Source organism: Topomyia yanbarensis, chromosome 2 (genome assembly GCF_030247195.1).
Source record: "Topomyia yanbarensis strain Yona2022 chromosome 2, ASM3024719v1, whole genome shotgun sequence".
Classification (NCBI taxonomy): domain Eukaryota; kingdom Metazoa; phylum Arthropoda; class Insecta; order Diptera; family Culicidae; genus Topomyia; species Topomyia yanbarensis.
In genome coordinates this window covers 310,233,374-310,260,246 of record NC_080671.1, presented here as the reverse complement: position 1 = coordinate 310,260,246, position 26,873 = coordinate 310,233,374, and the positions used below count along the sequence as shown (strand labels likewise).

The 26,873-nt window shown below is 37.4% G+C and overlaps 2 protein-coding genes across 3 annotated transcripts in view; one reads left to right on the top strand and one right to left on the bottom strand.

The window, feature by feature from the left end:
- The window catches only part of LOC131683542 (neurobeachin-like protein 1), a 181,786-nt gene that overhangs the window by 17,869 nt on the left and 137,044 nt on the right, over positions 1 to 26,873 (top strand). The gene's annotated exons all lie outside the window — the stretch shown is intronic.
- LOC131683543 (uncharacterized) lies at positions 252 to 26,286 on the bottom strand. The gene is made up of 2 exons (XM_058965599.1): positions 25,932 to 26,286; positions 252 to 2,211 (listed from the first exon to the last, which is right to left on the bottom strand). The coding sequence occupies exons 1-2, from the start codon at positions 25,956 to 25,958 to the stop codon at positions 274 to 276; spliced, it is 1,965 nt and encodes a 654-aa protein (XP_058821582.1). The 5' UTR covers positions 25,959 to 26,286; the 3' UTR covers positions 252 to 273.

The window sequence follows — 26,873 nt, the reverse complement described above, 5'->3', positions numbered from 1 at the left end:
AATAGTCATCCTCTTTTTTCGCCTAGAATTGCTTAGATATAATTGAAGGAATGCACAAATAATTCGTTCTATATAATAGTTGCCCGTAGTTTTGTACCAAATTGGTGATGCTTTTAGTAAGCGTGAATTAGAATGTGATATTGTTTATAATTATCCTAGCAGCATAGCCAAATAAACTATGCCGAACGTTTTCAACAAATATTTTTATTTAAAAACAACAACAATAAATAATCCAACTATTTCCTATCGGTCGTTCACAGTCTCGTAGTCCATTCAGGTGTCGCCTGTCTGCTTAGCTAGCAGATCTTTTTTAGTCCTACTATTGGTCAATTTTTCTTCCAGTGGCCTTCTATCAATCGCTCCGCCTTCGCTTTCGTCATCAACATCCAGCATTTCATAGTCCATATTGGCTCTATAGTATCCTCCATTGCGGCGTGTCGGCAGGAATCCATTGTACAGCATCGGTTCAGTATCACTGGTTCCGGCGTAGTAGCTTTTGGAGTTTGACTTCTGTATCGAAAGAATATTTACGTCCTCTAGACCAGCCGGTTTGGATGCAGTCAGTTTCTGATTCGGTTCCATATTTTTGAAGTAGTTCAGATTAAGAGTTTTGAAATCAGATGCCGGTAAAATTTGTGAGTTATCCGAGTAATTCGGATTGTGTGGCGGATTCCGATGGTTTGAGGGTTTACCTCCGTGACCCTTATTTTGCGATGACAGCAACACGAAGTTAACCGGTGATTTGTCTTCCTCGCGTGTCTTGGTAACTCCAACTGGTTTGGAGTGTTTCATCTGCTTTTGTGGTTCGAATTCCAGAAATTCATCTGCACCGATTGCGACTTGGTGGAAATCTGAGCTTGATCCGTATGCGTCGCGTAAATCATCCGTATCCAAATTGTGGCCTACAGGAAAAACAACGGGCTTGGGTTTTTTCTTACGCCGTGACTTATTTCGTTTGGTAGTTGATGAGTAGAGGTTGTCTAGCGTCAGGCTTGCTTCTGTTGGACTCGTAGCCTTTACGGATACTTTTTGTGATTCAGAAACCCCGTCGTAGTACGACGAGAACGGATCATTGTCCGTAATAGTTTGTACAGTACTGGGCAAAGATTTGTTAGGATTTGATTTCGCGGGGTTGTGGAACTGCTCCTGTTCGTATCGATTCGGTAGACTAGGATAGTATTGTTCATCTCCGTCGTCGATTGAACTGTGAGAAGTGCTATGTGTTGAGGAAACACCACTGTTTGAATAGGAATTTTGTGGCTTTCTGAAGTCAAAATCTTTATCTGGCTCAAATAAGTGTGACTTTGTGTGTGACAACGGGACTTCGTAGGAGGTTAATGGTGTCTTATACGGATCCTTACTGTAGCCCTCCAGAGGGAACTGATGCTTCGGACCATTGACTTCTGTTAATTGGCTGTAGCCCGATAAATCCTTATGGGGATTGAAACTGGATCCACTTCCTTGGAATATTTGATAGGGTGGCGATTTGTTATTACCGAATGAGGGCGGCCCATTTCCGGAGAATGTCGATGGTGATTGAAAGGAAGGTTGTTTATTGTAACTATATAGTGTCGACGAAGAAGCTCCGCTAAAACCAGGTATTCTGTTCGCAGGAAAATTGGGTGACGGGTGTTCTGTTAACCCTGGAAATTTGGAAAAGTCTATCCCTTCTAAATTAGAGGAACTAAAGGGGGGTTTTCCAAGCCCTTCAAAATTTGCGCTCTCAATGTTTGGTTTTCCGAAAGATGCCCCTTGATAGACTGTCGTACCTTGACCATAGGCAAATGGTGGCGAGCCGAACGCAGGCGATGGATGAATTGGATTTCCATAGCTGTTGGGAGGTTCTCCGAATGAGTTTTGTTCTGAAAACGTCGTTTCAAAACTTTGGCTAAACGAATCGTCAAAACTGTGCGGATTGTAATGGGATAGTGGCGGATAATTCACGTTTGGTGGCCCATATTTTACTTTTGGCTTCGGTGGTCGCCTTGGTGGTCTTGGCTTCCGACCCCGTGGAATTGGAGGTGGTAGTTTAGGTCTTCTTTTTATGACACGATGTATTTCGATATCCTGACGCTTCTGTCGGCGGAGCTTCGGAAGTTCGTCATCGTTGGTAAATGGTCGCGCTGTGTTGGTGAGATCGTTGCTACTAGCTGAATACAATCCACTTGGGTTCGAAACTTCCACTGCGATTGTTGAGCATATGAAAAGCAGCTGCAAAGAGGCAAACAAACAGGTTTTAAAAGTTCTGTGTTCAATATAATAAATCTAGTCAAGCAACATTGTGAGGTGAACAAGAAGTAAAACAATATTAGGCATAGTTGTTTGTGAAGCGCAACAAATATGTATGAAAAATCGTTTCTAATATTTGTTGTGGCTTTTGCTTTTTGTGCAAAGTTTTCCTTGTTCCTAAATTGCAATCGATGTTATGAAAACAAATCGATTGGACACTTAAATTTGTTAATAAAGTCACGGATGCGTTTCGACTTCGTCTCATCAGAACTCACTTATTGTCGGAACAGATTAGCGCCGGCTAATAGAAGCATTTCAATGCAGACAATAACATTATGGACAATCATCTTACAACAAATCTCCATGTTGTCCGTAATTTATCTATTCGTAGCAAAATACAATGTGATCGATCAATTCGATGAGCATAATGATTAAAGAGGGAAGACTTTTAGCTCCACCAGGCTTTTCTGATTCCTTTCATGGTCCTTAGTAATTGTGCAAATTTTGGTACCGATTGGTTGTGTCTACGGACCCTCCAAAAATTTCCAAGTTTATATGGAAGTTTGTATTGAAAATCGGTTACCATTGAAAATAAATTCTTGAAAAATCACCTCATCATTCAATTAATCAGAACACTATATATTTCTGAAGGTATTCTTCTACTGAACACATTCGGGGAATATTGCAAGTTTATGAAAATTCGTTGAGAAAAGTTATTAACAAAAGAAGCAGTATGACTTCAAAACAAGTGGATTTTATTAGTAACCATAGCAACCCTGTTCGAATAGCTACATCGTTATACCAGTGTAAACTAGACTTGCCACCCACCGCTCGCGCATGGCAGATACAGCTATTCAGACAGGGTTGCTATGATTAATAATAAAATCCACTTGTTTTGAAGTCATGCTGCCTCTTTAGTTAATAACTTTTCTCAGCGAATTTTCATAAACTTTTAATGTTCCACGAATGTGTTCAGTAGAAGATTACCTTTAGAAATATATAGTGCTCTGATTAATTGATTGATAAAGTGATTTTTTAATCCACACAAACTTCCATATAAACTTTAAAATTTTTGGAGGGTCCGTAGACACAACCAATCGGTACCAAAAGATGCACAATTACTAAGGACCATGAAGGGTATCAGAAAAGCCTGGTGGAGCTAAAAGTCAAAAACCTGTTTTAATCCACCTAGCGGTGCAATTGTGCCTTTCTCATTTCTCTAAACTATGGCACGGAGGCTTTTTATGTTCAACATAATCGTGGAAATGTCCATTACATTCTTAGTACACTTTGCACTTATACACAATGGCATGCCAGCCACGAACTTGATGAGCTACGTGTCGACGGTGAAACACTTGAAACAAAAAAATATCATACTCCATTAGCCTAATCAGCATTAGATCAATGTTATCTGCTTGCTAACTCATTTTGTCATGCGGGGGTGGGTATGTGAAGAGGGCGAAAGTCCCATGGACGAACGACTCCCCAGCTTAAATTGGTATGTTTTGTGATATAGTGGTGGTTTAAAGATGATGGGGTTGAAAGGGAGGGGTATGAGGGCTGGATAGGGTGGTGGTCTGAGAGTTGATTTAAGGAGATTTTTAAAGGAGGGGAGCGAACAGTAGAGGGGGGGGGGTGTAACCCCTCTCCGTAAACCATCAACTACGCCCCTGTTAAAATCCAGAAACCCTAAACGAGTCGAAAAAAAAATTTGGCCGGGATTAGGTTGACGTTTTTTTAGAGTGATTGCATAACCTTTCTATATGAGAAAGGCAAAAATGTGCCAAAATCCAAAAAAGTGAATCGTAGTCAAATTTTTTTTTTCGAGTTTGCATCAAATCTCGACGTTTCATGCACCTTGAACACATTTAGCATCAAAAATAAAAATTCTATTTTTAATTTTTCCTATAGTTTATATGAGAAATTTCTGTGTGGCCGCATTCTGAAACCCGTAATTCCGGAACCAGAATTACGATCGATCCAAAATTCAATAGCAGCCGATGGGAAGGTTGCACCTTTCATTTGAGACTAAGTTTGGGCAAATCGGTCCAGCCATCTCTGAGAAAAATGAGTGACATTATTTGACACATACGCACATACATACACACACACACACACATACACACACACATACACACACATACATACATACACACACATACAGACTTTTTCCGATCTCGACGAACTGAGTCGAATGGGATATGACACTCGGCCCTCCGGGCCGGGATTAGGTTGACGTTTTTCAGAGTGATTGCATAACCTTTCTATATGAGAAAGGCAAAAATGTGCCAAAATCCAAAAAAGTGAATCTTAGTCAAATTTTTTTTTCGAGTTTGCATCAAATCTCGACGTTTCATGCACCTTGAACACATTAAGCATCAAAAATAAAAATTCTATTTTTAATTTTTCCTATAGTTTATATGAGAAATTTCTGTGTGGCCGCACTCTGAAACCCGTAATTCTGGAACCAGAATTCCGATCGATCCAAAATTCAATAGCAGGCGATGGGAAGGTTGCACCTTTCATTTGAGACTAAGTGTGGGCAAATCGGTCCAGCCATCTCTGAGAAAAATGAGTGACATTATTTGACACATACGCACATACATAGGGTAAGGTGGGGCAAATCCGACCTAGTAAATGGTTTTGGCTGTAAAATTCTCACTTTACATCGGATCAAGTCGTTTTATATACCAAATTAAAGGTTAGACTCCTGGGCAACTTTCTGTATATAGCATTTTATTTGGATCTTCGGAACATCTTAAGAAACAAGCGTTTTACAAAAATGTTCATTTTTGCTGTTTTCAAAAATGGTGGGGTAAACCCGACCCCCTATGTTTTTGGTTGATTTAGTGCAGATATTACGTAAATTTTATGGTTTTACAATGATAAATCAATGAATGTTGTGTTATTGAGTTGTAACATGAAGAAAATGGAGTTCAATATCAATCTTAGAATGCTAAAATCACGAGCATTAGCACGTAATGATATTCCCATTTGCATCGGAGAAATAGCTTGACGAATACTATAATCATCACGTTTTTATGTCTTTCGTTTGTAATTATGAACCATTTTGCATAAAAATAATAAATAATAACAATAAAAATATATTTCAATTTGATAAATAAAATTTTTCTTAGCAAAAAAGCGGTCGGATTTACCCCAATATTTAGAGGTCAGAGTTGCCCCACCGCGTCATTTTTCATTACGATGCAATTAAAAAATATATGAAAAACGTTGAACTAAATTCATCTATGCACTTTGTAGGACTTAAATAAAAGAATTTAAATCCACTTACATTTATTATGCACTCACTTTAACAATCAGAAATATCCTGTAGTCAATGATGCACAAAAGTCAAATCAAAAGTTGTAAAAACACACTTTTTGTCGTATGAGCATCTCAATGTAGACTAATAAAATGCTGTCATACCACCATTATGATTATTTTCGATGCTCTACACGACAACATTGATATTAGTTCGCGTAGTGCTTCTGATTTTCGGTAACAGAGGGGGGTCGGGTTTACCCAACGGTCGGATTTGCCCCACCTTACCCTACACACACATACACACACATACACACACACATACACACATACATACACACACACACACATACAGACTTTTTCCGATCTCGACGAACTGAGTCGAATGGGATATGACACTCGGCCCTCCGGGCCGGGATTAGGTTGACGTTTTTCAGAGTGATTGCATAACCTTTCTATATGAGAAAGGCAAAATTGAACCAGTCTAATCTACAGTCAGTAGAAAAACCAATATGATAGCACTACAAATTCGAGATTTATTTGTGGAGCGGTGCAAGAGGATTCGAAACATTCTGCGGTAATTTTGTTATTTTGTTCTTGCCCGAAAGAAGGTTCACAGAGCATCCAGTGTCCAATACGCACGCTTCAACACTATTGAGGAATTTCCCGATCAGTATAAAAATAATCTCCGGCACAATACACAAACCCTTATGCTATCTCTCGGAGTCTCCAAGGTTGCAGATTCGAATCTGGTCTCAAGAGGAATTTTTCTGTTAAAAGATCTTCGCGAGTGTCTCTTTTCAATCCCTCCTAACTGTTTCATTCCCAGGTCCAGTGGGTTTGGCTTAAGGTACTTAAGGTATGGTGTTGTTTGGTTCTCTACGGATAACGAACGAAGTTGACCTGGCTGAAATAGCAGTTGTTCGAAATAAGTGGGAGGGCAGGGGATATTGTCGAATTATATTGCCTTCACCAGAATAAAATATTCTTTTACATTCCGTGGAATCCCGAGAAATGTTTGAAGAGTTCTTCTGTTTTGATGAGGCTAGATTAGATTAATTCTGGTTTGCGGATAGTTTGCTGGAAAGTTCTAAGAACCAAGTCGATTACAGACAAAAGCAGTAGTTTTGTAATATCAATGATTGATCATTGGAATTTCGGGCGAAAAAGGATTATAAACTGAACTATGGCTTCCAAATAGTCACGGTGAAAGTTTATAAAACTATATCGGTTTAAGCCGAATTTGAATGACAATATCTCTACGATGATGTTGTCGTTCTGTTATCTCAATATCCCTACAGGGGTGTTGATATATCTGCTCATTGTATCTTTTATTATCTTGGGAATGACATCAATGATCGGTACAGAGAGCATAGACAATACTTCCGTATTGTCTATGCTCTCTGTACTGATACTTTATTTATCTCTAACCGTACCACCTCCCCGATCCTTCCCATCAAGAAAATGTTAAAAAGACAAATCATGACAAGGCACAAGTTTCCGATCGACATGGGCCATTCGAGCCAATCGCTACTGATTCTTGATAGCACATCAAGCATATTTGTGCATCAGTTTTAAAGAACCTCTGACAGACAACAGCTTTAAGAAGGTTATTGCATTACGCCTCGATAGTACAACAAAAAAACATAGCGAAATTCATAAGATTCATCTTATGATGACTAGAAAAGTAGAAAAACTATGTTTTCATAAGATTAATATGAAAAACATACGACTTGTATGATTACCTTAACATTTTATAAGTTATTGCATATGCCAGTCGATCGAATTTCATACGAACATGTTATGATTCTCAAAAACATAAGAGAAATGTATAATATTGTCTTATGATAATTCAAAGATGCCTTATGGAACATGAAATCATAGCAAACCGATTTGACCAAATAAATGCCGTTTCATAAGATAATCTCATGATTTACATGCTACTTGTGGCTAAAAATTATACGATATTCCTATGAAATTCGCTGTATTTTTTGCCTGAGTGTAGGTTTTAGTACTAGTTATGTGTTGTTATGTGCTAGTTCTATGTCTATTTGTGTATGTGATCGTCTAAGTATTTGTGATAGATGGTTCAGGGAACTGGCGTATACGATAGAATAGTGGATAATCCTTCTTGGGATTCGTTGGTCACTTTTTACCGTTGCTCAATTTGTGCATTCGATTTGGTTCATTCGGGATGATCGGATTGGATAAATTAAGGTACGATTGATTCACCGACACGCGTGAATCATCCATTCCCGGTCAACATAGCATGAAAAACTTCTAACGGAATGCAATTGTCGTTAATGGTAAATAAGTATCATTTACTGGCATGCAAATGATTTGAAGTAGTGTGATTGCATGTTACATGTGTTCTCTTCTTCTACTTCGGTACTTTTTTTGTACTTCTAGTAGTTTACTTTTCCACTACTCATGTGTACCAAAAATAGTATCGATAAATTTCGCTTCTACTTAATTTCTTTCCGTTTTTCTTTATTCGGCATGTTATTTTTTCTTATTTGCTTATTCTCTCATATACACTCATAATCTGTCTCATTTCAAACGCACAAACGTGGTTTTCACGATAACGTAAACTTGGTCATAAACGCGAACGCCTGCGATCTCGCCAACATTCAAACACCCCGATAATTAAGCGAACGTTTTACCACCTATAAATTTACAAACGCGGTCTCGAGCATCAACCCACCGCTCGCGCAATCATGAATCGGTACCGTTATTTTTCTGTAAACTGTGATGGGTACGGAAGTCTACTCTTGATCCTAGCAGCCCAAACTCATGCCTTCAGTTGGACCGATAGAAAAAAAACTAGACAACACGTTCCATGGCGACATGATCGTAAACTCTAGTGAAATGGATAAACTCACTCCTTTCTAGCATCTGAACCATACACTAAAAATTAAGCATATTCACGGTCCGCACGCGATCATTAAAGACACGACGCAAACGTCAACATCCAAACGCTCAAGTACTTCGATCATCCACGCACACCTATGCCCACGATCTCGCAAACGGAATAACACCCCGGTGACTAAGTGAACGGTTTAGCACTTATAAAGTCACAAACGCTGTCTTGGGAGTGAACCTTCAAATGCCCGTGTTCGCGCGATCATGAGTCGGTTTCGTCCAGAAGTCACTATCCTCGTCCCTAGTAGAATTGATCCAGTGCTTTCAGGAAGATCAAAAAAGACGCTCATATCCACTAAACAACACATGGCGACATAAAATCGAATTTATACACACGAAGTCACATACATGAGACAAACATGTTAACATACAAATCAGCCCTTCGCGATCAACAACGCACACTTACGCCCGCGATCGCGCAAACTTGGTAACACCCCGGTTTTAGCACTTACGGAATTTCAAACGCGGTCTCAAATGCGAACCTACAAACGCTCATGTTCGCGCGATCATGAATTGGTCACGTTTGGAAATCATCGCATTTGATTGAGCCACTTATGTGGTTCCCATTGACGGTAATGCTTTAAAAATTTAGAAATTTTAGAATCTAGAATAGTGGAGAGGAGTTAGACATTTTTCATGTCAAAATTGCCTAGCTTCTTCATTGTAGAAATAATAACTTCAGGTTCATTTTTAGTAAAACCTATGCCATGATGCACCACTTTCTCGTTTAGAAATTAACAAAATTAACAATATTATGCAAGAGAAGTAGATTTTTTTCCATATTAAAAGTAGGGCTGGAGGGATCTTCATTTACGTGTCTCAAAATCGTGCTAGAAGCAGCCATATTTGTATATCCGTTGAATGAATATTATAAAATATATCTTTCTTAAATTTTAACGACATTCAATTAGCTAGAGATTACTGGGTAGGGAAAGTTATGAAAATTAGAGCCATAGTACTCAAGTGAGAGCAAGGATGTGAAGTAAACAGGTCGGAAAACTAGAAGTGGTAGGGGCATTAGAACAGGCTTAATATCGTGCGGGCTTAATCTTTATCTTCTGTTAATGAGGGACGAGCTTAGGCAGTATAACTACGAATCACCCGAGTTCACTAACATGTGTCCTGGTAATAATAGACGTGTCCATCTTTACCGTGACAATTGACAAAAATTAAGCCACGCAAGATCACCACTGAAAAGCTGTCGACGATTAGCATCAATCTTAATGATGATTGCTGCTGTTCATCTCTGTTTGCCTTTCGAATGCCGGGATAGATTTTCGTTGAACGCCTCCATTTTCGAAAAACACGACTTCGAGTTTGACAGCATGTAAACAATACACATCAATGAGAAAGTGTGCAAAATTTGGTTGATTTAAAACCCAATGGTAAAAACCTGTTTTAATCCACCTAGCGGTGCAATTGTGCCTTTCTCATTTCTCCAAACTATGATTTAATAGCTGGTTCGTACAATATAACATTATGGAAATGTCTTTCATTCTTATTACACTTTGTAAGTATATATAAGAGCACCTTTTTGCATTCATCGCGGTATCGGTTTGAATCGGAGTTTTCTATGTGACCGCACTCCACAACCCGTAACTCCGAAGCCGGAAGTCGGATGGAGATGGAATTTAATATCAGTTTCCGGGGACGCAACACCTTTCATTCGAGACTAAGTTGATCAAATCGGTCTAGCTATTTTCGAGAAACCAATATAACCGTTATTCTGAATTTGGATGCTTCCGGATCCATCGATGGTGGCCAGTGTGGCCAAAGAGACTTTGAATGACTGTTGGTGACCTAGATCTACAAATTCAACAGTTGTGTTTACATTTTGGAAAAAATTCCACCTTTTTACATTCATCGCAGAATTCGTTAGAATCGGGATTTGCTGCGTGATCGTACGTATCACCCTGTAATTCAGGAACCAGAACTCGGATCCACACAAAATTCAACAGCAGCTGATGGACCTTTCATTTAAAATCAAGTTTGTCAAAATCGGTTCAGAAAATTCCGAGAAACCGATGTGGACAAATCAACAAATTTTGTTTGGAACCATACTCTTCAACTCGTAATCCGGAACAAGATGTCGGTTGAAAATGAAATTCAATATCAACCTATGGGAATATTATACCTTTCATTTGAATCTTAGTTTGTAAAAATCGGTTCAGCCATCTCCGAGAAACCGATGTGGACATTTTTTTAACAAATCCGCACATACACACACATACATACATACATACATACATACATACATACATACATACATACATACATACATACATACATACATACATACATACATACATACATACATACATACATACATACATACATACATACATACACACATACATACACACAGATATTTTGCTATCTCGGCGAACTGAGTCGAATGTTATATGAGACTCGGCCCTCCGGGCCTCGGTTAGAAAGTCGGTTTTTGGAGCAATTGCGTAACCTTTCTAGTGTATCCTTACTAACACCCCTGGAACTCCGGAAGCAAGAGTCAGAACCGAATGAAATTCAGCAGCAGTCAATGGTATTACTGTATCTTTCATTTGAAAGCAAATTTGTAAAAATCGGTAGAGAATTCGTTGGGGAATGGGTGTGACATTAGCTTAGGAACTTGGCGGGTTCCCAGGGGGCGTCATAAACCGTCATAGGTGGCCAATGTGGTCAAAGCTGCTTTGATTGATCATTAGTGATCCAGGCCCGCAAACTAGAGTAATGTTACATCAATTTTGAATTGTTTTACATCATTTGAACATCAGGTGGTACCAGTTTATATGGGAATTTGCTGCGTGACCGCACTCTTCAACCCGTAACTCCGGAACCGGAACTCGGATCAACTAAAAATTCATGAATGAAACTAAGTTTGCGAAAATCGGTTCGGCCATCTCTGAGAAAATTGTTTGAGTTTAAATGACACATACACACACACACATATACGTACACACAGACATTTGCCGATCTCGACGAACTGAATCGAATGGTGTATGACACTCGGCCCTCCGGGCCTCGGTCAAAAAGTCAATTTTTACAGTGATTGCATAGCCTTTCTTTATATGAGAAAGGCAAAAAGTTATGCCCTGTTGAATGTGTCGCAATAATTTCGAGTTCGCCCTTTAGTACGTGCAGAGCCACAACGTTCTTATTAGCTATCTGGTTAATTCCGCACGCTATGCACCAAAAAGTCATCAAGGGGTTATACCACTGTAGCATTTTCAAAAAAATCAAAAAAAAAAATTATTGGTCCAAAATGTGCTTTAGGGTCTTGAAATTTGTAAAAAGTTTTCGTTTAACATTTAATGTCTTAATGAAATTTCCTGATGTAATTGAATTCATCTTCGAAATGCGGTGAGATTAAAATCAAATAGTTCGGAGAACTCGTAGAAACTCCGAACCATGGCGATGACAGGACTGTTGGCAGCATAGTCAGTAGGCCTCATTTCAGGAACAAGCATAACTATTTGGCGAAGAGTACGAGCTGGCACATAGAGATGCATTTGTGCTAGTAGGTCAGGAACATCGTATTCACCCAGCAGTATTTTGGCCACAAAGACTGCATGCGATGTCATTCACTTTTCAACAATGGTGTGCAAGCCTAACAAAAGACAGCGGTTCTCGTACTGCGGCAAGTTTTGCGGATCACTCCATGGCGAGAAACGTAGTGCGTACCTGACAAACCGTCTCTGAACGCCTTCGATCCTATTGATCCAAACAGCATGGTAAGGATTCCAAACGACATTGCCAAATTCTAGCATCGAACGCACTAATGAACAGCTTTAAAACACAATGGATCACGAAATTCACTGGATATCTTAAACATGAATCCCAGTTGTCGATTGGCCTTGTCGATTGTACCAGAGAACTGACGGTGGTCCAGTATTATTCCAAAGTCTTTGACGTAGTCAAAACGTTGTAACTGATTTCTAAAAATATTATAATCAAAAGGGATGCTGTGACGTAAGTTGATGGCACTGCATCTGGGAATGCACAAAACCATCATATTCCGCACACACCAGTCGTTGAGAGTATCCACAGCGCCTTGCAGCACCAGGCTGTCGGACTGATTACTAATAACGTAATATAGTTTAACATCGTCAGCGAAAAATAGTTTGCCAGCAGGATTCAAAATACCAGCAACGTCATTAATAAGTAGCGCAAAAAGCAGCGGTCCAAGTATACTACCTTGAGGAACTCCAGAGCTGTTCGAATAGCAATCAGACCGATCAGTGCCAACACAAACAGTATAACAGTATAACGTGGTATAACAAAAAAAACCGCTGGTGACAATAATTGCTAAATGTTCCAAGTTTGAATTCTGCCGCAACGCCTCTTATGACCCCAAGCGCACTGAAAACTTTAACAGCGATTTTCTCGAAACCACATTTTTGGAGTTGGCCGCAAACGTAACTCGAATCAATAATTTTCTATCGTGTTGAAATTTTTACGGTATATTCAGGATTGAATTCTCCTGCAACGAGCGCAGGATTTTAATTTTTTAAAGGTTAGTTTTTTTAACCAAAAATCTTGTTTCGATTTTGATGATATTTTTAGAGTTTTTTTTTACTAAAAAGAGAGCTTGTTATGCTTCAGGATCGCAGCAACCTTAGACGATGGAGGTGGACTTTTTTCGCTCCCGTCAACCTTTTTGCGAAATTCAATGTGCTAATTTATCAAAACCAGTAGAATATCGGAATGGAAAGTTACTCAACGGGATCTGAAGCCATTTTCGGAGATCGACTACCTAACATCGCCAGTTTGGTCGCGAAGGATTGCCCATTAGTTTTACTACGAGTCATTCAGAGTGGCGTATGGATGCTAGGAGGATAGATAAATGAGTCCCTTAAGCACAGGAACTGAAGCGCAAGAAAACATCGACAATGTGGTCTAAGTCGAATATCAATGTACAATGATGTAACAGATAAAGTGATGGTTGGAGGAGTTCCCGGTGAGAAATTTCCATTTTATTTTATTTATATCCTAAGAAATTTATCATCCCACTCTCACCCCACCCCCTACTAACAAATTCTAACATCCGTAATACCTCTGGAGATTGCGTGGTTTCCCCGTAACTTCTTAAGTAGGTATTCAACTAACATTTCCTGCCCTCGTGCGATCGTAAGGACATGGCCAGATGTGCAGTGAACTATACTATTGTATAAAAAGATTTTACTGTATCAGCCGCCTACGAGGAGTGTGATCGTTTTTACTATGTTATGTTATGCTATTTCCTCCAGTCGACTTTCTAAGCTTTTTTATCAGAGGGGTAGCCAACGATTTATATTTGCTACAATAGTTTGACAGCTGATATTCTAGAGTAAATTAGTTGTGACTATGGAACTAGACTTAGCAATAAACCTGCTGTCAGTAGTCTAAGGTTCCATCCGAGAATTTCATTTTAAACTCATAACTTTTGTAATGTATAATGTATTTCCCTTCTGTTAGTCATCAGCTGAACGAAAATAACCATTCTGCCATGCTCCAATATGATATTTATACTTAAATACTAAAACATGGAAATAATAACCTATATTTTTTTCTCGAAATAATCTCCTAAGGACAATGAAAGTTTAAAGCACAGGTGCATGCAAATGCAGATTTCATTTTTGGAACGGAGTCACTCTAGGTTCGCTCTGAATTATCATTTTTATATGGCTTTAATAAATATTAGAGTGTACCTCGGGCGACTCGGATCTAAAACCGAAGTCAACATTAGTTTGAAGGAGAGCGAGTAACCTAGGCTTAATAAGCCAGGACAAGGTGTAAAGACCTCTGTACCATCCCAAAGGACCAAAGAAGTGACATTAACCTTCTTAGCAAAGTCACTCCCAACGTTTTATTCTAACCCCCTATAAACTGTAACGGTCGGTACGGTTGTCCTCGTTTGTTCCTTATTCAATTTTAAAAACGATTCGCTGGATGAATTGTTCATTAAATGAATCATTTAATTGCCGTATAATATTGAAACATCTTTAAACCCAACTATGCACAGTAGGCCTGGCCGTTTTAATATTTGCGACATATAATATCTTTCAAATATTAACACTAAAGAATAACTTCAGTGTTTTCCAGGATGCTTTTCAATACTGGCTGTGTAAGGGTTAGAATAGAATTGAATAAAAAGAGAGCTTGTTGTGCTTCACAACTAGTATTATGAATCCCATTTTACAAGATTCTGATTTACCTCTTCATTGCGCCTAGGAAAAATCTCGAAATAAGTTAATTATTAAGTTAATATATTTTTCGTGTTCTACAATATAGCATATTAAACATGTTTAATGTGCTATATCGCATTTTGTGTTTAAACCCAACTTCGTGAATTTGCACCAAAGTCTATAATAAATACCAGTAATGTTATTCGTAGTTTACATAAACTGATACTATGAAAGCGTACTGATCGATGATCGAACATTTGACATCAATATTCGTTAGAAACCGATTTCAATAAAACAGCTTAGCGAAAACTAGTGTGATAACTTCCTTGGTGAATTAATATTTACCTGGCATTTTTGGTTGTTGTTTGATAGTCGAAGTAAGTCTAACAGGAAAACTCAGCAAATCAAAACGTCTCTACTCGACAGCTTCCCCTACTTCTAACTTACTTCAACGGTTATGAAGGCACATTTGTCGACAACCTAGTGTTAAAAAACGGTTACATAAAACACGTAGTTCAACGCAAAATACGTAACTCGCGCTATGCGAAACTTTCACGAAATTGATCGGAACGACATGGGTTCATCTCTTAAAGTTTGACTTTGTTTTGACTCAGCTGGACTTCGGATACTTTCAAGAGTTTAGACTGCCCATACATCTACACGAAAAGCATTACACGACGTATGTTAATTCCATCGAAGTGATGGTTTATTCGGATAATTATTCAAACGGAAGATATGAAGAATGCCAGTACTTCACCAAAATAGAGAAATCATCAACAGCAGGGGTTTCTTTATCTTGATTCCTAATTTAATTCATTTTGAATAAGGCCGACAGTCGATTTTTTATTCCGCTCTGTGCTATCTGCATCTGTTTGTAGCTCTGTCACGTGAGTTACAAGTATCAACCTTTATTTTCCTCAATCATCATTATCGTTAAAACATGAGATAATCACAGCTGAACACATGATTACCTCTTTGAAGTTCAAATATGGAAGCTATCAATTATCCGGTGCTTAAAAATCACATAATCTCCCTCGCTTGTAACCACGACAGGATCGATGAGAAGAATAGTTACTTGAAAATTATACCATCACCGCCTAAGTGTATTAAAAATCGAAAGCCAACCTAAACATGTTTTCGTGTGTGCAGCAAACCAGTTTTCCTTTTCAATTTCAACTAGCAATGGCCCTGCACCGCAACGACCAGACACCCCGTGGAGTGAAAGAAAAGCCAGCAATGAATGAGAAAAGTAAAAACCAATTCGACCGCTTTTCCGCCGCTCGTTTAATTACCCTTGCAGTAGCTAATATCGCCACATTGACAGTCCTTCGACAGTACGGCGGGCACGGCGAACAACGTTGTCCGCGACAGCTCAGCCGGTAGGTCACCGGAGTCGGAGTCAACCCCCTGTGCAAAACGGCCAACGGCGGAACACACGATAGGGCTAGTTTCGCACAACTTGGGAGCGCGTGGTTGTCATAGCTACAAATTTGAGTTTCCATTGACGACCGTCGCGCATAGGACGCTCAGGCACGTTTGTCGGTTATGCGAGTAACGATAACTTTGTAAGGCAATATTGCTAAAGGTAATGAAAGAATCCATTCTACATGTCGTCAAGGCTAAACGATCGATGTCTGTTGACAACGGCCAAGCCTACGAATTTGATCATCAGATCTTGAATTTTAGAATTTTACCGCCTGTTCGTGCCATGTTCGAGACGTCATAGAATATAACTTATATCTAACATTGCTCTGTACATATGGTTTCAGCTGATGTTTACATAAAGGTACAAGAATCCTAATCACCATTTACAACCGGATTATAATTTACTAAGTAATATATTATACAGTAAACTTGAGTAACTGTTCCTTTATCAGGGACGCCGTTTATCTGTTTACGGCGCTGGTAAACGACGTCCCTGATTTCGTCGCTAGTGGTTGCACAATAATAAAAGCCATTAATTTTTATTGAGTAATGTGTCCTTCTCCATGTGTACCAAAATAGGAAAATCCAACTATTAAAAAAAACTGTGACAATTTATGTAAATTTCAACCATTTTTTATGGTTTTCAGTATTTTTTTTTGATGATCAAGTTTCGCATTGAAGAACTCGAAATTACCTTTAATTTGACATCAATACCATGTAAATCATATCATAATCCACCCTAATGAACCATACATAAACGCCATGTTATGTCATGTTACTCTACACAAAACATTTAAAAGTACTTCAAGAAGATGATTTTCAGATGAATTGACACTACAGTTTTATAATACATTTATAATTAGTAGGTGAACTGGGCCAATTCGGACCTAGTAAGGGTTTATGAGCTATAGAACTGGAACGTGTCAACCGATTCACAAATAAACATTTTTTCCTGAAAGCCTGGTCAATTGCGCACATTTTTTCTAAGGCGACTTTTTCCGATCTTCTGCGGTTCTGCGCAAAAATACATGAAAGGTCCGAATTACCCCAACCCTGTTCCAATTCGGGCCACACATTTCTTATCGATTTTTTGCAATAGAAATGAATTCCTATTTTGGCCTATTTGATTTTCACTAAATATCGGTTTGTGAAATGAAAAATTCTCTTTTATATAAAAAAAATTTGTAGTAAATATACAATAAAACGTTAGAGCTGGGCCAAATTACCTAAAAAGGTTATGAGTTATACCGTCGAAATATGTCAACCGATTTACGAAAACTTATGTTTTTCTGAAAGCTCTTCCGATTGCGCACACTTTCCTCTCAAACGGTTATTCGTGATCGTGTATTAGATCGTATATACGGCAAAAGGTCCGAATTGGACAAACCCATATTCCATTATTCACACACCGATTAAACGAAAACAGTTGATAGTCTCACCCAAAACAAGATATTAAGTAAAAGATATTATCCTGCAGATCCAAAATCACGAAAAAAATCTTCCAAACATTAATAATTCGTATTGTTTCGACTCAAATTTACTAGATAGTACCCACATATTCTTAAAAATAGCTCTTAAATAAATTATAATAATAATATTTTTATAAACTTATGCTTGTTTATTTCGCTGAAAAATGTGCTATCAAAATACTATAAGTTTGATGTAATGAAATTAAAACTTTATGCCTCTACGTAAATTCAAACTTTCTTGTCATTTTTCGCACAAAAAAGGTATGTAACCCCTTAGAAGGCCCTAGCCTAAAAATCTGCTTGATCCTTATTTCCTAAATTTCGTTGGAAAGCTGAGAAAATTTTATTCCAATTTACACTAGTTTACAAGAAAAATAAAGCTTTAAGAAAAAGTATTTTTTAGACTAATTTTGGGTCGCTGAACACGAAAACAATATTCATTTTTTTGTTCAAAGAAGCGATTTTGTGATTTTCTCAAAAAACTCGTTTTTGAGCACTTTTTGTAGTTTTTATTCAATATTTCGTGTCAAAATCATTTAATTAATTTTGTCAATATACTGGTTGAAAGGATCTGAGACTCCCTTTCCAAAAACATATAATATGTGTCGATCATATGTAAAATTTTTAGTGCTGCAAGCGACCAAAGTTTAAAAAAGTGCATTTTTGACCATTTTTAAAAGTTACTCATTTTTAAATGATTTTTTTTACCGAAAAACAATTTTTTTCGGATTTTTTAGAATCCAAGATGACAAATAATATGTTTACGTTAATAAAATAATAAGCCTAATATCACTAACATCGGATGGAAAATGTTGATGCTATGGCACATTGAGCGAAATGGAAATATTATGATTTTAGGGGACCCTGCCTTGGTGCGGCGGTTTAGAGCGTGTAGCACTGGTCTCATAAGCCAGTTGTCAAATATTCGAGTCCCTATCGGGAAGGAGTCTCAGTGGAATCGTAGCACTAGCCACGTAATATTCTGTGAACTGAGAATCTGCTGTGAAGCCTGTTGAAGCAGAAGGCTAAAATTCCTTTAATTCGTAAAATATGTACTCACCAGAGACAAAACAAAACTTTTCCAACGATATTTCCACAATTTAAAGAGCACTTAGTTGTACAATGAATCATCCAAAACCATTCAAATGCCACAGGATGGATGGATGCAAGCTCGAGAAGACAGTACCCAACACAAACAATAACTATCAAGTATAGAAGATTATTTCAGCCGAAAGTATGATTGCGCGAAAAAAGGGTTACAGTTTTCACTCAATGCTTCATGCCATCTACCTTTTTCATCCGACTTTTGTGACCATTGGATTAAAATTTATGCAAAAAGATTATTTATCTCATTAGATACTAAAAGAATTTTCTTCTGTCCTTGATTTATTGTAAAAAAGAAAACTTTTTTCTTTTGTTTACTAGAAACATCTGTGATTGGCGGGTAACAGTTTGTCTGAAATTTCCTTTCAAAGAGAATTTTGACAGTTGGCTTTTAAGCCGTAATCATATGTTTGTCGAGATTTGATCTACGCATATTATACATTTTCGGAAAGGGCACATCAATACCTTTCGAACTGTTTCGATCGGATCCTATTTGAACAAGATATTGACAAATAACTAAAATAGTGCCCAAAACACCTTTTTCAAAGAAATCTTGAAAATGCTTCTTTGAAGAAATTGGACTTGGTTTTCGTATTCAGAGATCCAAAATTAACTGAGGAAACACCTTTATTCTTAGCTTATCGCGATTACCTTAAAATTGTTAAAAACTGTCACATTAGATTCTGAAAATATGAAAAAAATATGTTTCTGTAAAAAAATAGAGCAAAAACAAAAAAGCGGAAGCAAGAGAAGCTGGCTTTGAAAGAAAAATCGACTATTATTTTCGTATTCAGCGACCCAAAATTAATCTAGAAAACATTTTTTCTCGTAACTTCATTTTTCTTGTAAACTAGTGTAATCTTATTTAAGACCAAAAGAGATATGTGAAAAACAGAGCAATTTTCACTCGGTGCCTAATAACATCACCAGTTTTTGTCGGATTTTCGTGATCTGAAGCTTAAAATTCACGTGAGAAGTTTGCCTGTCACATAGGATTTTAAAAGATTTTTTTGCTGATTTATTTTTTTATGAAAAATCAACTAAAAATTAGTAATTTTACCAAACACTACTTTTTTGACTTTGGTTGCTCTTAACCCAAAATTGTTGATATTTTATTCTTACATGTTATACATTTTTGAAATGGGCACATAAATACCTTTCGAATGGTTAATCCGAAGATTTGTTCCTGAGATATTGACCAAAAACTGCAAAAAGTGCTCAAAAACACCTTTTTTAAAAAATCACAAAAACGGTTCTTTGAAAAAGAAAATGGATATGATTTTCGTGCTCAGCGACCCATAATTGGCATAGAACGCACCTTTTTTCTTAATTTCATGCAATTAACCCAAAATTTGTAAACTAGTGTTATATGCAAATATCTTTTAGTTAAATGTATTAAGTGATGTTTTGCTAGTAAAGTACTTCCAAATGAGGGTTTTTCGAGAGCTTTGCATTTTTTCTGGTTAGAGTAATTTCGGGAGAGATGCCGCACATTTCTAAAAATCCATGCAGCATCAAAGTAAACCATACAATATTTGATTAAATTATTTTTATGAATTGCGACAAGTATCTAAAACACAAACACAAATGGTTTCATCGTGAAAAAAATTTCATCAAATTTCCACAAACGTTTAAAAAAATAGGTCAATTCGGGAGAGATGCCGCACCGTTGTCCCAAACTGAAAAATGGTGAATAAAAGTATTTTCTAGCTCTTGTTAATGTTTTCGTGATTGGGCTTCTTTGGCCAAGTTTCATGAAACTTGATTACGCCCAAAAATCGACTTGCACTTTCACTTTTCTTAAAGGGGAAACTCCCGTTGCAAGAAACATTGTTTTATCCAGCAATATACAAATATTTTTCTTTTCTCAATCTCGTGTAATGGTTAAGCTGGAGTTAATTTATAAAGGGCACTATTTATCTATATGTTTGAACCACCGATATACATTTATGTGTTGGAAGGGTTTAGGGTAATCCTATATGTCAAGGTGCAACCTTTACCAGGCGCAAATATAGCAAAATTAATTGTCAGCTATTCAAATTTTTCACAGTAGTTATAACTATCAACTGCGAATAAATCGAAAAATTCGAGAAATTGGTGAGGATTCTTCGATGTGACGAATACTAGAATATTTTTTAGATATTTCAAGTATTATCTACAATAAATACATATTCAAATTGTAACAGCAAACAATAATGCCATCTGGGACATGTTTACTTTCAGAGATTACTATTTGCTTATGAATTTTCTTTCTCACTTGAAAGGTTTCGGAGGTTTGGTCCATTTTGATATATTGATAACTTAATGCATACGCACAAATATTCATCTTTCAACCATTTGAACAGGTCGCCATATTACTTTTTTAAACTTTTTATAAAATAAATCAAGTATTTTCAAGTAGCTTTATTATTACGAATATTTGTTAGGATGATGATTTTTTTGAGAGGAGCGAAGCAATATCGAACACAGTAGAATCAGTAGAACATATGCGCATTCCAAGCACTTGGGGCTCAACCTTACAATGTAATTTTTTTCTTACGGGGAATGAAATAATATAATACTCAAGTAAACTTTTTATGCCGAGGATAAAATAAAAAAAATGCGATAGTTTGTAAATTCAAAAAATCGCACAAGCTAGGAGACCCACAAACTGCGTAAGTTTTTAGTGTTCATAAAAACCCGTATGGATTGGAGGAATCGCACTGCAAGTCATATCATTTTAAAGATCCTCAAAATGCATTACGATAATTTTGTAGAACCCGTACCCCGTACTCTTTTGAAGGTATGGGAAGAAGTACTACCTGCTGACTGGCTAGAGGGCCTCATTTGTCCCTTATACAAAAAGGGACACAGACTGGAGTGCGCCAATTATCAAGGAATATCGCTCCTCAATTCGGCGTACAAAATTATGTCACGTATGCTGTTCAACAGATTGAGGCCGTTGGAGGAGTCTTTCGTCGGCGAATACCAAGGTTGTTTTCGTGAAGGCCGATCAACAACGGATCAAATGTTTACCCTGCGACAGATCCTAGATAAATTCCGGGAATACAACTTGCAGCAGGGTTGTTAATCGATAATTAATCGTCATCGTCGATAACGTTAACCACCCGTCAACGTCATCGGAAACTCCGTTAACGATGATGTATCGTCGGATTCATCGTCATCGTCGATAATTCATCGGTGGTTATCGCGATACATTTTGCGTTACTTTCCCGTTTATTGGAGTTGAAATTGTTGCGGTTAACTTTCAATTGTTTAGAAATAAATAACTATTGAAGGATATGTTGTTGGCAGTTGAAAATCAATAGTTTTGGACGTTTTCTATGCACAGGGGGGGGGGGGGGGGCGTTTCCGACGATGTGTCAAAATGGAATTTTTTGTGAACTTTTCGGGAGTGTTTTATATTGAAGGGAAAGTTATTGGCAGTTGACAATCAATAGTTTTGGACATTTTCAATACACAGGGGGTTCGACGATGTGTCAGAATGTATTTTGTTCAACTTTTGGGGAAAGTTTATTAAATTGAAGAAGCTATTGGTAAGTGAAAATTAATAGTTTTGGGCATTTTCAATATACCGTCGGTGCGTCAAAATAGAATTTTTTCAACTTTTCGTGAACTTTTTATATTGAAGGGCAGGTTGTTGGCTGTTGAAAATCGATAGTTTTGGACATTTTCAATTCACAGGAGGTTTCACCAGTGCACAGTGTTTCCAAAGTGACAAAAAGGTGATATTCCTTGAACCACGAAAAAATATTTTTTAGCTATACACACCTAGAAAAAATCGTGTAAATTTACGTCTCCTGACCATGACATATACGAGCATCAAAAATGTCTTAGTTCTACGTTAGATTTTAAATTTACATGACGTTGATTTTCGTATATCATGTAATTTTACTCCACATATGGTATTTGTTTTGAATGGCAGTAAGTGTAATTTTATGTCATTGCGCATGTAAAGTATATACTTCATGTAAAATTAAACGGAACACGGTAATGTTACTTCATTTCGTGAATTACGGATTGTTAAATTGTATCATGTTTGCAATTACGTCAATGATAAAATTCATATTTTTTGGTGTGTAGTGTCTTCAGCAAAGTTTAGTTATATTTTTTGCATTTAAAAAGTATTAGTTGGGTGATTAATCCCTCTAAAGCTGAAAAGTAGATTTTTGTTTGGTCATTTATGAAAATAAAAAAAAACTATTTGGCAACGTTGTTGAGAATATCTTAGGTATTAACTTCGCTGAAGAGACTATGTGTATATCTGTCGATTTTAATATACATTTGTGTAGATTTCTTTGATATACCCCTGAAAATTGCTTTTTTTTCAAAATACCTTTCCTGGTAATTTTGTAGAATTTCAAAATGTGCCAAGATTTTGTTCTGCATAAAAAAACAATTTTTGTAATGTAAGTTTATTTGTATGTCTTCCAACTTAGAAGTTATCGAACGTTTTAGTGTCCAAAAAGCAATATTTTGGTATAGAAGCCGCAAATTTCCGCAGACGAAGCTATCCCAATACGAGACTGTAAAACAAACACTATCAAAATCGTTTGGTGGGCTCTAGCCTACGTTCAAGTCAAATTCGAGTAAACTCCTTCTTTAGCATATTTTTCTTATCTTAGAGATGTAAAATATACAAAAATAAAAATACTGCACTGTAAGACCTCCTTAAGGGAAATTTTTACTAAATGATCAGAACGGGTTATGAGGCTTTGTCGAGGGACTAAAGAAGAATACTTTAACCGTTGTACAAAAAATTGATAGTTCCGGTTGCCTTGTACGGCCATGAAACGTGGACGTTAAAGGAAATTGATCGTAGAGCGTTCTTCGAACGTAAGGTGCTGCGAACAATACTCGGCGGTAAAGAAGAAAATGGCATCTGGCGGCGTCGCATGAATCACGAATTATACCAAGTATATGAAGGAGTGGATATTGTCAAGCTAATAAAAAACGGCAGGCTGCGGTGGGCTGGACATGTGGCACGAATGCCGGAAGAACGACAGGCGAAGATAATATTCAGTAGGGAACCGGGAAGAGGCCGACGACTCCGTGGCAGGCCGTGTACACGATGGCTGTTTGCAGTGGAAGAGGACCTAAAAGCACTCAATGTCCAGGGTGACTGGAAGAGATTGGCCCAGGATCGGGTCCAGTGTAGGAGAATTCTTCACTCGGCGTACATTCAAAGAAGCGAATTGTTGCCCATCAAGTATGTATACTTTTCATGAACGCAAATCAGTCCCATAAAGATAGGAAACCCCATAGAAAATGGTACAAACATGCGATCATGGGCAGTATATATCAGATAGTTTTTTATGATCAGAAAATTTAATTTCGCAATATGCAGCATAGATTAAAGGAACGTTTATTATACTCATTTGACTAAGCCATAAAAAAAATAGTTTAAAAATGTTTTTTGATTTCAATTCGTGTTTCTGTATTTCATCTGGACTGCTTGATACTTCCTGCATATTCTTCGAAATAAGTTTTATAGGGAAATTATAATCTTTAGAAGAGCTCTTTGATAACTTCACGATTCCAAAACTTTTTATGATAATGGATTTAACATTTAAAACAGTTGTGTGTCAGACGAGTATCTCAGAACATAGGTAATGTCATCGCTTAATCTAACTGCAACCAAGTAAGTCAAACAAACACCTTACTGACACGTTTTTCCACCATTTGCATCTAAAACTTGTTAATACTGAAAACACGGAGCTTCGAACATTCATGTGGAAAACGCAAATATTAGGAAATCAAAAAAGCTTCGAATATTTGCTTCAACAATTTGAATAACGACGCATAAAAGGAGACTTCAGTGTATTAGCAAAAAGACTGTCATTTGTGTAACTGCGTTTAAAGATAATTGTGAATGAATATATAACTTATTGTAACATCATCGTTGTATGCGTACATTAATATCATATTATTAATCCAATGATAGAATCAGAAGATTTAATCTTGATATAAGTTTGCTTGCATTGCTGATCGGTATACTTAACGAGAACACAGTGAGTAATGAATATCAACATGATATAAATTTGATTTGATTCTGTTATGATGTCCTGATCGTGTTAGTAACGCGAAAAAGGATTGTTAATCTCTGCACAGTAATAGCACAATATTAGGCCTTTCTGGCATAATACCAACATCATTGTATCAGAACATAGAGCTTAACGGCTCTGTAAGTCTGCCCTTATGTAGATCTAAAACATATATTAGGGTACGTTATAATGCTTATTGTTTACTTGGGTTATGCATTTCTGTCTCTAGTATATCGTCACATTATTTGATTTCATGGATATTATTATTTGTACCCAAATTCATTTCCCATGTTATCCTATTTCAAAATTATTAACACTGAAAGTAGCTCTATGATTTCATAAATTTGAATTACTTTAACAATACACGATACTGTTCTGGGGGCAATAGAGTGTTAAGAGAAATCAAACACATTTCCATAATACTCCAAATTATTAGAAATGGCATTCAAAAGTTATACAGAGTTCACTCGATGTTATAAACGCCTGATTTTGTGCATCTCCGATTAAATAAACGTTGCTATAATGTTTCAATAGTAATAGGTGTGGTAATGGTGAGCCAAACACGACGAACGCGGTAGCAAAGGGAAGCAAGAAATAAATCATTGTTTGGATAGGATTTACCAACATTCGACCATACGGTTGTTCACTTGTCGAACAAACATTGTACATTCGCTATTGCTCAGCGTCACATTCAAACGTATGTGTAACTATGAATTCGATGCACCCTTGTCGTGATGATTTACAGAAAATAATTGTGGTGTTTGCAAAATTAGTCGTGCGTAAAGTATGGCGAAGAATGAAACTAAACGGGCAAGAGGACAACCATGCAATGAAGAAATTGGGTATTACGAATTCAAAATAGTTACTACGCTTCTAACACATTATACTTCAGCTCCGATATTATTGATCTTCATATGTGTATTTATTAAAACAAATATTCATTTGAGCTGTATTCAACATAACTGCATCGACTGGAAAACGTTGGAAAACTAGGAGCTTTCAGGAAAGCCTTCACAATTCACGAAAGATTTTTGACTGTTGATTCAATCGTGAATGCTTTCGTCGATTTGGCAGTATGACTCTTCTTTTAAGAAATAATCAATTTTCCGTTCGAGATCTAACATCGCTTCCTTAACGACCATTTTACACCACTGCAATTATAAATACATATCTTGTTGTTTACATTCCTTTCGAACGATGAAGTGTGAGATTATTCAAAAGGAAATTCACTACCGGGAGGGTGTTTGGAAATGTAAATTCGTTTCAACTTCTTTTCACTTCACATGATAAGCTATATTTTCGATATTTACCGTGAACGTTAACTGCCGATAATCCATTGTTGTTCCAACCGCGGATGTTTACTAACTATGCGTGAATTCCGCTGGTTAGCTCAATTTTCTTCGCCCGTGGAACACCCTCTGGTTCAAGTTCAAACGGTTTGAATCATTTCTCTTTTCGCACCCAACGTTCCGCTCACTGATTGCTGTTATTACTCGTTGTAAATCAATTATTTCATATGCAATTGCCTTTTACACTCGAATTTTACAGCACTGGGCTTCATTTTAATCCCGTTGCGAAAATTGCTCTTAATGTGCCTGGATTATTAATATCACGTTTCTTTATGGTTCTTTCACTCGGCGCAATATCACCAAATCCAAAACTCGTTTTCGCGCACACTTTTCTCGCTCGTGCGGTACATCGCTAGTGCTGCTACGATTCAGACAGGCTCCTCGAATTTAATGAGGTGAAACGATAATCAACTAAAACCAATGCGCCTGCTTCGGGACGTCTACGAAGATCGCGTTACCACTTTCATCACCAGACTAACCTTCCACGATTGCGAGGATCTTCTTTTATAAAATTTCAGCTTATTCAAACTTGATCTTACGGTGGGCATGCTGTCTAAGACAGCCTGGACCCACTCTGTTGGTGGCAGCATACATCTGAACTCGCGCTTCTTTCCGCGAGAGAAATGCCATTTCACTGCGTACGGGAGAATATGAGCGTTGAGACAACATAGCATTAAGCCAGGTTTTATATGTTTGCACACATTGCCTGGCCAATCTTGGAGGGATAGGAAGTGCAGCATACCCAATGCTGGCTGCATTGGTGGTTCTTTTCGTGACAGGGGGCACGGCAATCTTGTTTTTCCTGATGGGAATTTGGCTTCAGCGTTTTCCTAGGACGGCATTTATGAACGCTCGGCGAACGTCGTTGTTGGAAAGGAGGAAATGAGCGACTTGCAGAATTTT